The sequence below is a fragment of the Gobius niger genome (assembly GCF_951799975.1).
Source record: "Gobius niger genome assembly, chromosome: 8".
NCBI lineage: Eukaryota > Metazoa > Chordata > Actinopteri > Gobiiformes > Gobiidae > Gobius > Gobius niger.
Genome location: NC_136859.1, coordinates 18340509 through 18353628, shown reverse-complemented (window position 1 = coordinate 18353628; position 13120 = coordinate 18340509). Strand labels below are relative to the sequence as shown.

The 13120-nt window shown below is 39.4% G+C and overlaps 1 protein-coding gene across 1 annotated transcript; it reads left to right on the top strand.

Moving 5' to 3' along the window:
- The first annotated feature begins 1215 nt into the window (after positions 1–1215).
- Positions 1216–12825, top strand: LOC306966396 (lysophosphatidylcholine acyltransferase 1). Its single transcript, XM_079561156.1, has 14 exons — positions 1216–1696; positions 2733–2872; positions 3015–3229; positions 4070–4182; positions 5365–5425; positions 5547–5605; positions 5704–5738; positions 5823–5877; positions 5987–6069; positions 6318–6443; positions 8983–9136; positions 9325–9423; positions 9502–9643; positions 9762–12825. Exons 1-14 carry the CDS (start codon positions 1580–1582, stop codon positions 9986–9988), a joined length of 1626 nt encoding a protein of 541 aa, XP_079417282.1. The 5' UTR covers positions 1216–1579; the 3' UTR covers positions 9989–12825.
- The last annotated feature ends 295 nt before the right edge of the window (positions 12826–13120 follow it).

Genomic DNA, 13120 nt, shown 5'->3' with positions numbered 1-13120 from the left:
GTTTTGCAGGTGTTTCCACAGCCAACAGGGATCCGCTCCACTCCCAAAGGGCTGTCGGACCAGTTTGGGGGTAAAGGGGAGGGGGCATGTCACCACTCTGATTGGTCAGGCATTTGAGACCCAGAAGTTGCCAAAGTCAAAGTTATCTTTCTCTTCAGAATTTTGGACATCTCTACACATATAGCCTAAATGCCCTACATTAAGTTCAATTAAATTATACTTAACACACTCTCTCCTTTTGGGCATTGTTGTGTTTGTCTTGTTTTCTGTATTATCTCTTAACCTGCTCGAATAAAGAAATATAATTAAGACTTACCTTTGCTGGGTATAGGCTTGGAAGAAACAGATAAAGGCAGGCTAAATGTTTTGGAAAACTTTTACACGTAATGTTTTCCTATCCCTGTTTACAAATGTAAAAGACATCATATAGACTAATTACATACGTCTTTTTTATAGATAAGTGCTCTGCCTCACTTTGTGCCAAATGTAGCATATATAAAGGTGTTTTGATGCAGGAGTAAACCACAGTGATATCAGGCTGTGGTTGTTGCCTGTCACATGCATAATGTCCTAGGCCACTCCCATAACAACCTGGACCCTTTACCCGGAAGGCACTTGAACCACAAACTTGCGGGGTCTGCCCCTCCCTAAATGAACCAGTCTTAAATAAAGTGAACTGGTCCACTCCTGTGGAAAGGAGGTTTTATAGATAGCTGCTGCTGCTGGCTGTCAACATGGAGCATTGGCCCCCTCTAATGGATAAATTAACTAGTACAACTAACAGCCTGGCAGGTTATCTTTGATTACTCTTACTTCAACATGGAAGAAGTTATTGTTGTTATTATTATTATTATTATTATTATTATTATTATTATTATTATTATTATTATTATTATTATTATTATTATTATTATTATTATTATTATTATTATTATTATTATTATTATTATTATTATTATTTCAAATATATGATGGGTCTGGTGGTATAAAAAAAAAAGAAAAGAAAAAAAAAACAAGTCAATACAAGTCATTCAATAGTAAAAAAAAAAAAAAAAAAGGAAAGAAAAACTTTCGTCTGTGAGTAAAATAGGCAACAGATTTTCTTTGCGATACAAACTGTTTCATGGAGATCCTTCAGAGGGTCCTGCAAAGGCGTGCTGTTCAGGGTTATCCATCCACATGATAAACACCCACATCATTAGGCGCTATTCGATGGATGCTGCTGCGCATGCGCACTGACGCTGGAGAGGAGCCGTGGCCTCAGCTAGCACCAAAGCTAGCTGACTGGATGGGAAACGCCGTTCTAAAGAAGGCGTCGTGTGCACAGTAGGCAGAAAGATTTCGGTGACTTGAATAGCCCCAGTTAATCCGTGACCAACCATTATCCCTCCATGCTGTCCAGTACAGGAAGATAACGCGAATAGCATACACTGCCTCTTAAATTAGCCATCGTGATTTGTGCAAGACAGTTAACGTTAACTGCATCGGGCGTGAAGTCTTCTCCTGTGTCTTGGACCATTTGATTTAATCTAATCTAAGACAGCAGTTGTTTGTATTATATATAAATTGTTTTAGAAAAATGAGGTTCCCGAATAAACGTATCATGGAAGGAGACGGAAAGAAGATGGACCAAGCTCCCCCGACAAGAAACCCATTTGTGCACATCTTGAAATATACTCCTTTGGAAAAAGCAAAGGTAATGTTACATAATGTCATATTAGGTTACTTACAAATGCCCACTGGGTTTTGTCAACTTATTTTCCAGCAATTGCAATTTTCTTGATTACCTGCAGTCAGCTGAGCAGTTAGCAAGCAGGCTAATGTTAGCCACATACATGTTGCATCCACATATCAGCGTCATAAAACGCCAGCTTTAACTTCTTTATAAACGATTAATCATAAGATGCATTTCTACAAAAACACAATGTTTTGAAAGAGTTGTGCACAGGCATGAAGGAAGTCATTTGAAAATAACCAACATTGAATTAAGTTTTCTTTCGATGGCCAGGGGCCTTGCCTATGCCACTTTCTTATGGAAATAAAGATAGGTTTTCGTCCTTATACTTAAAGAACTATGTTTATTTTTTTGCACGTGGGTTATAAGCGTGATTCAGGGTGGTGGCTTTCATGGTTTAGGCGTGTTGCTTTGTTGATGGTCACAGCGTGAGAGCATTCCTTTCCACTAGCATCTCGCACGTGTGGTGTGGGACCGAGCAGAGGTGGGAGTAAACACCGATTCACCTGTGTTAATGCATTTGTCCTTCTGTAACCCAGAGCACAATTAGAATATGAATACAAATACATGCTGAATTTTGCAACCTACAACATCATGTTGTTGGTTGTTTTGTGGATAGCGTCCAACTCTGATGTGCTGCATGGGCTAATATTAAAACACTTTTTACTTTACTCTACTGATCATGAATTTGACTGCACTAACAGACTCAAATTTGTGCCAGACCAAAGCAGGGCTCCCTGCAGATTAGCTGAGGCCCTGCTTCCTATAGTGTTTGTTATCAAGACTAATATTGACAAAAGATAAGTGCTGCTATCACAGGCTCATAAAAACCTTCAAGATAAACAGTCACTACTGCAGCCAACTGCTGAGCATTACAACTTAGTACAACACATACTGCTTTGCTACTTTTTATACTTGAACAGAACTTGTCAAATAAACAGCTTTATTGGGCATTAATAAATGACTACATCTAGTTGTCTATTTTTCCTTCTTGCAGATAGCAGTAATGACATTCACACTGTTCCCCATCCGGCTGCTTATGGCTGCATTTATGATGCTGCTGGCATGGCCTTTTGCCTTTTTGGCCACAGTGGGACGCCCTGAAGACAGCGTAGAACCTCAGTGCTTTTGGCGAAGGTGGGTAAAATGTATTATTTGCAGTAAATTCTGGTTGACAAGTACAGCTACTAATTATTAGATTAAGGCGTAGATGTTTGTGTGTTTTAATGTCACGTTATGAGTCACTAGTTGAGTAAACTTCTCTTCCTCTTGTTTTTAGACTGGTGGATATCATTCTGAAGATCATCATGCGGGTCATGTGGTTTGCAGGAGGGTTCCATTGGATCTCGGTAAAAGGTCAAAGAGCACTGCCTTCCGAAGCGTCAATTCTTACATTGGCGCCCCACTCTTCTTACTTTGATGCCATTCCAGTGACAATGACAATGTCTTCTATTGTCATGAAAGCTGAAAGCAAGGACCTACTCCTCTGGGGCAGTAAGTTACAAGTTTGTTACTAAAGAAATGTAAGACGCAGAAGTCATTTATCTGAAAACATGACTTGCTACTGAGTTTCTCTTGTTTGAACGGAATGTTCTAAACAACATTTCGGAATCATGTCTTATTTTAGGTCTTGTATTCATTGTCCTTGGTGTCATTTGTGAAGTACAGTGGTCCCTCGCTATAACGCGGTTAACCTTTCGCGGCCTCGCTGTTTCGTGGATTTATTTTCAGTACAATATTGCACGCTTGTTTTACTGTGTATGAATGCCATACGCACACTGTGTTCTGCGTCCTGATTGGCTAGTCGCAGAGTGAGTCCTCCTCGATGCAGAGAGGATCTCGAGCGATATTGGTTACCTGTACTTTTGATCATTGCCTGTCCACAGTTGGATCCTGATTAGACATTAAGACCTGATCAGCCACAATGACGTGTGAAGTGTGTCTAGGAGAGCTTTAATCCTCTACAGTGACAGGCAGGCAGACAGGCAGACAGGCAGACAGGCAGACAGGCAGACAGGCAGACAGGCAGGCAGACAGGCAGGCAGACAGGCAGGCAGGCAGGCAGACAGGCAGGCAGGCAGACAGGCAGACAGGCAGGCAGACAGACAGACAGACAGGCAGACAGACAGGCAGACAGGCAGGCAGACAGGCAGGCAGACAGGCAGGCAGACAGGCAGGCAGACAGACAGACAGACAGGGAGACAGACAGGGAGGCAGACAGACAGACAGCAGTTGGAATAGCCATTTTCTCAAATGTGTTGTTCTCTTACTCAGCTCTTTGGGGAATGATCATTTAACATGTACTAACTTTTACATAATGTCTGTCACTTTCAGCATTAATAAAGTTCATCCGGCCAGTGTTTGTTTCAAGATCCGATCAAAACTCACGTAAGAAGACGGTTGAAGAAATCAAACGCAGAGCCCAATCTGGAGGTGAATGGCCCCAGGTAAATGAAAGCTAATGTACTTGTTCACCGAGGTTATGTTTATGGGACATCACAGCATTCTAAAGAACCTGCATTTAAAAGCACACTACGCAAAATTTTGGATTATACTGTTGCCTCAGCAATACAAAACATGCTCCTAATGACCAGCTAGACCCATAAAAGTCTTATTTTTGAGTGGGTAGTAGTGGTAGTCGAATGAGGACCTTACCTATTTAACACGTTACAACAATACCAAAAAAACACTAAAAGCAAAATAAAAGACACATAGGATCACAACTCGGGTGGTGTTAAAAGCCCATGAATAAAAGTGTGTCTTAAGACAAGATTTAAAACCCTCCACAGTTGGCTGTTCGTATATGGAGGGGCACACAGCTTAGGACGCTCTGACCCCTCTAGTTTTACGGCTTATCCTAGGCACCACAAGCTGGAGCTGGCCCTCGGACAGCAGAGCGCATAACGTTGTGGACATTTGGATGAGGTCCTTGATATACTGAGGGGCCAGTCCGTTCAAAGCTTTAAAACTAACAGTAAAATCTTAAAATCAATTCTAAAATGAAAAGGAAGCCTGTGCAACAATGCAAGAATGGTTCCTATGTTTTGGTTCCTGTTACAAGTCATGCTGCAGAATTCTGAACTAGCTGCAAGCAGTTAATAAAGCTGATGAAGTTGGTGCTTTGAAGCAAATGTGTAGTCATTAATGGCTCTTCTGATTCTACTTGACAGATCTGAATTTTGTGTTAGAATTAGCTTTTCATTTTTAAATATGCAGGGTTATTGTTGCTGTAATTACTGAGCTTATATACTTGATGTGGAAAGCAAAAGTGCAGTCTTAGATCAAAACTCATTGGAGATTGCACAGATTGTAGCTGAATTGTTATTTTACTACAATATTGAAATGATGATGGCTTTATTCACTCACACAGTGGATGTAACAAGACTGTTCTCTTTTAGAAGCAGTTGAAGCCAAGATTAATTTGCTAAAAATGTGGCCTCATTCATTAACCTGATGTTGAGATGGTTCATTTTGATATGGTAAAACATATGTAAACTTTTTGTTTTTGTTTTTTCTCAAAATCGCTCATGGTTATATAGCCTCCTCCTGTAGTCCGTCTGAAATTTTTACATACTAGAACGTTCGACCCATATATTTATTTATGCAATGACTTATTTTTGTTTCCGTAGATAATGATTTTTCCTGAAGGAACATGCACCAACAGGTCCTGCCTGATAACCTTCAAACCAGGTACACAAAGCCATTTTAGCATTCTCTAAACAATGATTTTATTTATTTTGATTTTACTATTTATTAATACAAATATTGTGTTACTGCGTGATACTGTTTTTTTTTTTTGTGTGTGTAACAGGTGCATTTATTCCAGCTGTCCCGGTACAACCCGTCGTTATTCGATATCCAAATAAATTGGTATGGATATTTGGCATAATTCAGCTCGCTTCATAATTCTGTCTTAAATTGTACACATTCTCACAAAAAACGCTCTTTTTTTTTTTTTTTTAATATAGGACACAATCACATGGACTTGGCAAGGTCCTGGGGCGTAAGTATATCTGCTATTGAATACTGTACTGTTATTCTTTACAAGGCTGATTAAAATAACACACTTATGTGTATTTTTAAACAGGTTTAAAATTTTGTGGCTGACACTCTGCCAGCTTCACAATGAATTTGAAATTGAGGTAGCGTTTTTTATTTTTTTACTTTTACACAGATTTTTGTTACAAACGTTCTTTGATGGTCAGTTCATGTACTATTAGTTTAAAGACGTCATCCTATTATGTTTTTCAGTTTCTTCCAATCTACACACCGTCAGAGGAGGAGAAAAAGAACCCCTTACTCTTTGCTGTTAATGTCAGACGGATCATGGCCAAGTATGTCTTTTTCTCATTCTGTCTTAGATAAAAATGTCTAATTCTACATTCTTTCCATGTCCCAAAAATGTTGGTGAAGCTGCTTTACTGTTGCACCTGTTCATTTAATTGAACAGTATGCATATTGTCATGTCACTGACTGTTCACAAGTACATTTACGTACTCATGCAGTCACAATTACTACAGGGAAGATGTTTGCACTCCTGCACACTGATGCACTGTCCTTGTTTCCTCTTTGCTGTGCTTAGAGCGCTGGGGGTCCCGATCACCGACTACTCATTTGAAGACTGCCAGCTGGCCATGGCAGAGGGCCAGCTCAGACTGCCCGTTGACACCTGTCTGCTGGAGTTTGCCAAGCTTGTCAGGAGGCTGGGGTAAGGGACGCACGCATGATTACCAGTTAAAATGAACACTACATTATATAAGAAGCAAGCACAGCTCTCTCTGTTAACACCTCAACAATCAAGGATCTGCCGTATCGTTATAGCTGTCCAGCTGCTGGTGCAAGTGCACAGGGAGGGTGTGGGTGCGGTAACAGTGGTTTATGCACATGGCAAGTTATCAGTACGTTTCTGTCAGGAGAAAGCAACAGATTTCCTGGAAACAGCCACGCAGTTTGGCCAAGAGTGAAATAATCACCCAAACCAGTGCATTAAGTGGCCCGAAAGAGGTGCCGGTACACTTTTTTTTGTTTTGTTTATAATAATAATAATAATAATAATAATAATAATAATAATAATGATAATGATAATGATAATGCATCGGTTTTATATAGCGCTTTTCTGGACACTCATAGACGCTTTACATTGCATTATTCATTCACTCCATACCCGGTGGTGGTAAGCTACTATTGTAGCCACAGCTGCCCTGGGGTAGACTGACGGAAGCGAGGCAACCAGTCTCCGCCATCGGCCCCTCTGACCACCACCAACCACTCACTCACACACTACATTCGCTAGGCTTCCTGGTGTTACTAAACGGTCTCCCATCCAAGTACCGACCAGGCCCTTCCCTGCTTAGCTTCCAAGGTCTGACGGGATTGGGCATCGCAAAGGCGGCAGATTTATTTATATTTTTTTATATATAATTTTATTTTTATTGTATTTTTTTGTTTTTTTTTCTTCTTTCAGAGATATGACTCATAACACAAAGCACAACTAAGCCAAACAACTGAGTTTAGTTTTTTTAATCATAATGAAGTCTCCCCTTTCAAACGAGTCATAGCATGTGTCCATAGCTATAACATAGCTATATATGATATGATTTAAAGCACTGACCCAAACAATATTAAAGGCGCTATATCATGCCGTTTTACACCTTACAAAGACAACTACAGGTGTATATTTTTTAATATGTTACCTTTGGTAAAGTTTCTCATTTGTTTTGACTTATTTCATTTGAGTACAAACTGTGCAGTTGGAAACTGTCGTATATATGTAGCTCTCACCAGCATGCTCATATACACATGCTGTGTTTCTTATTTAGTCTCACACAGTCACGCCACTTCCCCTCTCTTAATCATAACAAATGCTGTGCACACTGCCACAGTTTATATTTGGCTAACTTATTTGCTATTAATTGCAAGTTGGTTTACTCATGTTATGTCTGTGGACTCTTCATCAGCCGGTCCTCTCCAGTCCCTCCAAGGAAAGGTCCAAGACATACTCTCTTGGAAAATCTGGTAGAGGCCACATTGCCAAGTCACCTCTTACAAAAACCAAACGCACACCATTGCAAGTTTTGCAATATGTTTAGCTGAAAAGGGCTGATGGTTTTGCGGGCCAGACCTCTATAAAATAATCAGGCTCAGTCCTAACACCTTCTTGAATTGCTGATCGGACAGAGAGTTGTTAACAGTGCAAGGGCAGCAGACACTTCCTGGAGAGAGGGTGGTTCGGCACATGATTACAAAATAAGGTGCACCCCAGTCATTTTCTAGGTCTGGATGGAGCAGCAGCTCAAAGCAAGATTCATGAAGATGCATGAAATAAGTCAAATACCACTTAAAGGAGGTTTTTGATAAGGAATAAACTTTAGAATAATGAAAAGATGGCTCTGTGGTACCCCTCAAATGTGGGCAGTTTACATGGGACTGCCGAAAGAAATGTCATCATACAAAGCTGAAACTGGGCATGACTTTGTTGGGACAAGTCAAAAGGTGATTGAGCCTCTTGATCTTTTGACATCGTCTTGAGTTTTCATTTAAAAGCTTCTAAAATTGGTCAACTGATGAGGCACTTTCGGACAAATCATTACAGCTCTGCTTGCTAACCTTGGCTTTATTAAAAGAACCTAAAGGACCTGGCTCCATTTAGCCTTGCCTTAGCCATCCGTAAACTCCGGTCAATTATAATTTCCCTACATGTGTGTCTGGGCTTGATCTCAGTGGCTGCGTTACATCGGTTGACTTTCTACCTACCATTCAGCGAGCGGGGGAGGCGGGTGTTGTAGGTGACGTCAAGCATTTGCGCCGATTTGCGGGTTGTAGTTTGGCAATGGCGACGGATACGAAAGTAATGGAAGCTCTTCAATCCGCCCTGGCTCCCAAATATCCAGAAATTAAAATTGAAGCCTTGGAATGTGCAAGGAATGCTCCCAAGAGTTATGAAGAGCTTGCTTCACTCCTCGGGCGCATTACATACGTCACGACCAAACGCTAGCGAAAATCAGATCCAATCGTTTCAAAGGAGTTCACCCCTCCCACCTGATAACGGAGCTCAATTGAGAAGTTCCAGACCCTTGTACGAAACATAGTAGGTACGAGGGTATGGCAAAACCAGGCAAGGCTCCATTTGGCCCAATGCCTGTTTTATTAGCTGCTGTTCTCGAATATCCCACTGGACCCAGAAAGGATTTGTATTTTTATTTTTTTTAATATATGTATTGTATGTATGTATTTGTCTATTTTTTTAGGCTAAAATCCAAAAACCCTGAAAAGGATCTGCTGGAGTATGGAACCCGAGCCATGAAACTTGAGGGTCAAAAACAGAGTCTGGAGGACTTTGCTCAGTTTCTGGATCTGCCTGTCTCGGACATGCTACGGGACATGTTTGCTCTCTTTGATGAGGTGAATTCTATTACTTCTGAAATGTTGAGTATTCTCATTAACAAATGCTGTAATCCGATTGATACACTGTTATACCCTTGTTAGTGATGATGTAATGCGGATAGATCATGCTTATTCATAATAGCTATTGACACAATCCTGCTTCATTAGGTTTTAAAAACTGTTCTTTACATTTTATTTTTGTCCAGCATGAAGACAATTGCATTGATGTCAGAGAATATATGATAGCCTTGTCTGTTGCATGCAGACCTGCCAAAACAATGGATACATTAAAACTGGCCTTCAAGGTGAGTTTTGTGACTGTGACCAGGTTCAGTAATGAAATAGTCATGTAGCAATTCCTCATTTTGATTATGCATGAACAGATGTTTGAGTCTGACAATGACGGAGCCATCACAGAGGCAGAGTTGGCAGTCATCTTGAAGACAGCTTTAGGAGTGTCTCGCCTTAGTGTATCACGCCTCTTCTCCTCAATTGACTCAAAAGATACAGGGAAGATCACCTATGGTAAGTGTAACTCTGTCGTTTAACTTATGATCATTAGTAGTTAAAAACAAAAGCCGACTGTTAATAATTGAATTATGTTTATGTGGTGTGGCGCCCTCTTGTGGTCTTTTCTGTATAGACATGTTCAAGCGCTTTGTGGAGGAGAACCCAGAGTTTGATGAGGAGTACCTGTATGTAGTAAATCCACAGCTCCAAAGAGGCCCATGTCATCAGAAGAAACCCAGTCTATCATCCCTCGCTTGTCTCAACCTGCCAGGCATCGCTACCACCAAACCAGCTAACGGTATCTTCTGCCCGGATTTTAGTGATGGGAAAACAGACGGACTTCATAAGAAACAGAATTAAAAGATTTCTTTGAATTTAGGGGGAGCAAGCGACACCTCTCCTGGTGAGAGTGTAGTGTTACAGCGGTTACATGTTTGGGCAGTAAGGGACGAAATTTCATTGGTGACATAGTTTACCTGACAGGTTTTATTAGTATTGTGTATGTAGATTTTAAAAAAATATTTTCAACTGAATATTTTTATTATAATACACAGGTTTTTATTTTGTAAAAATGACTGTCAAAATGCCAAAAGGTCATTCTTTAAAATTACCATGCTTGAATATTCAAGGGCAAGCACTTAAGAACATCCATGGGACAATTATTTTATGTTATCCCTCACACATAATACTGATTGTGCATGCGAAAGGAGGGAAAATATAAAATTCCAGCCTTTGATAGTGAATACATTAGTCAAATCAGTATTTTATTCTTGGCTCATATTTGTAAGATTTCTAACTCTGCTCTCTGTTAGCTGCCTTTGCGACCTTAACAGTGCAGAATGCATGAGCTCATTATTCAGAGCCTTTTTTGAAGAATCTTGATTCAAACAATGAGACGCCCGTGATAATTCCTGCCACTTGAAGCAAGTTGTTTCTTCTGGCAGTTTTGAGGTGACTCGGGTTTAATTTTCTTATTAAAAATGCTGTGAGCCTGTTAATGTCTTTATACACACACATTGATTTAGCTCAGGGTTCAGCAACAAAAAAATAAAATGTAACTTATATGATGTCATCACTTTTGACAATTACAGGGATGTGTAATTTTCCATACTCCAGTTCTTCCTAGACATTCCTCATATTGTTTTCTTTCCAGTTTTAAATGTGTAAAATATACTTTGTGGACCAAAAACGCTTTAGGTGATAACAATCGCCCCGTTCTGTTCTGTAAGCTATCATTCTGTGTTATTTCAAATACTGTATTTGCTCAAAGGGGAAAGCACATTCATTTTTGGCTAACTCATATTTCTACTTCTCTGCATTGTACTGCCACAATAATTAGAGACATCAGATTCGGTCTTATAATGCGCCTTTATCAGTAATCATGGGCATAAAACTTTACTGACTAAGACTTGCCTGCCAATCTGAGCCTATGGTCTCTTTGACCTTCATCAGATGCACACCTGATCATATTATAAATGAGCAGGTAAAGTATCTTGCTCAAAAGCATAATGGCAGTATCAACTGGTCAAAACTGGAATCAAACCAACAACTTCCCGCTTTGAGACTATCTTTCTCGATCGCCTGTCCATCCTATTCTTTCTACAGTACGAGTTTGGCCAAAAATTGTCTGGGTCTTTTTATGCCCATCATTTGTATATTCAGTGTTTCATCATTTTCATCATTTAATCATTTTAGTCAAAACACCTGATGGCTTAAAATAATAGATGAAAATGTATTTATAGCAAAAATTCGAGGTAAATATGCAGAACATATTTTCAACATTTATAAAAAGGCTGATTCCTAATGCAACAGGTGTATCATGATCGGACACAACAGATATAATGGGTTAAAGGGAAAACAATTTTCTGTTGCAATCTGTTCTAATTGACCTTATAATTGTGTTACATTTGATTGTTGAAGCTTCTTTATTATCAATATTCCTAAAGTCTTTGTGCTTAATTTCGTTGAAGCCATATTTTACATTTCTTGAGCCTTTTCAAGTGCATGCTTTCAAAGCAAATGATATATTGTATGTCAAACACTCCAAATGCAGGACATTTTTGAGAATTTTTGATATACTCTTATGTCTAGATTTTATTTTCACTGCCATGTCAAAAATCATCTCTAGATTGTATTAATTGTTGATTCTTGTATTCCCAAATGCAAACTGTTTGTATAAACGTAATTTCTGCTAAGGAAACTGTAAAACTAAATGGAAATTTCAGATGGAGACTAATAGCCTTGAATCCTTAGAAAAAGAATGTATAGACAATCTTGTCACAATCAAACTCCTCAAAACGTTGACACGCAGTAGACATTTGTTCCCCTTAAAGCAGTACATGTGCAGGTTGGCGTGCTGAGCCTTGAAGTGACACAGTCACTATGACGGGTCCAATGGCACGGACAATGCACACGCCTCATCATTCAATTAGTTTTTTTATTTTTCCCCTTTACTGCCTGTGTTTGTATTGTGCTCGCACTTTAGATAATGTTCATTGCTGTATAACAACCTTATGTTACAGTATTTTTCCATAGAAGATTTGTTAAAATTATCAAGAGGCTGCGTTTGCCACAAAATGGGAGCCAATGGGAAAATAGCAAGTTTTCTTTTTTTTTTCTTTAAGTGAAATGTTGAAACATTTTAAAGATTGCAACTGGTTCATGGCCAAAGTAGACACAAGTTTATCAAGTCATTCTTCTTTTGTGCATGACTGAGGCAAATGACTGTGAATTTTTCCTGCAGAATGTGTGCACAATTCTTAGGACACCATTTGCAGATTTTGTCATCTGCAATGGGGTTAATGGGATTTGTTTGGTTACTTCCTTCACCTTTGTTTTTATCTTATTTCAGCTACCTCACTGGATGTGGGGTGTTACTTTTGTCCTTATTGTCTTGGAAAATGTAAACTTTGCAAGGAGACAAACTTAATGCTACTGCTGCCTGTTTTTTCCGGTGGTCCATCAGTGAGCCTAAGACGAGGGACTTGTGTTCTCAATCCGGGTGAAGTCTTTCTGATGGCTTACTATGGTCTCAAACTGGTATTTCTCTGTAGCTTTACTTTATTTTTCTATACCTAAGTTTTATTTTACTAATGCATTTCTGATGAGTCATTACTGCAAGATGCTATGAATTTTGTCTAAAATGGACTGCTATGATAACTTGTAAATGTGACTCGAATTGAATTAAAATATTAATGAAGAGCTCTGACAAAGTGGTGTTTGTGTCAAGTGATTTACTTGTAAAGCCTGATCATTACTGTATTAGTAGATACAACGTTGTAGTATATCTCATATACCTTACCATGTATGATTGTCACTACATACTCTACAGTTGAAACCAATATTTGCATACTGTAGGGGAGACTGGGGCTATTTGTCACACGGGGTAATTTGTCACATTGCTTTTTATATCCACAGTAGAGGGCGCTGTATGCCGGTACTTGGAATATGTGTATTGGTATTCCTCTTCTCTTCCAACTGTCATTTTCTCAT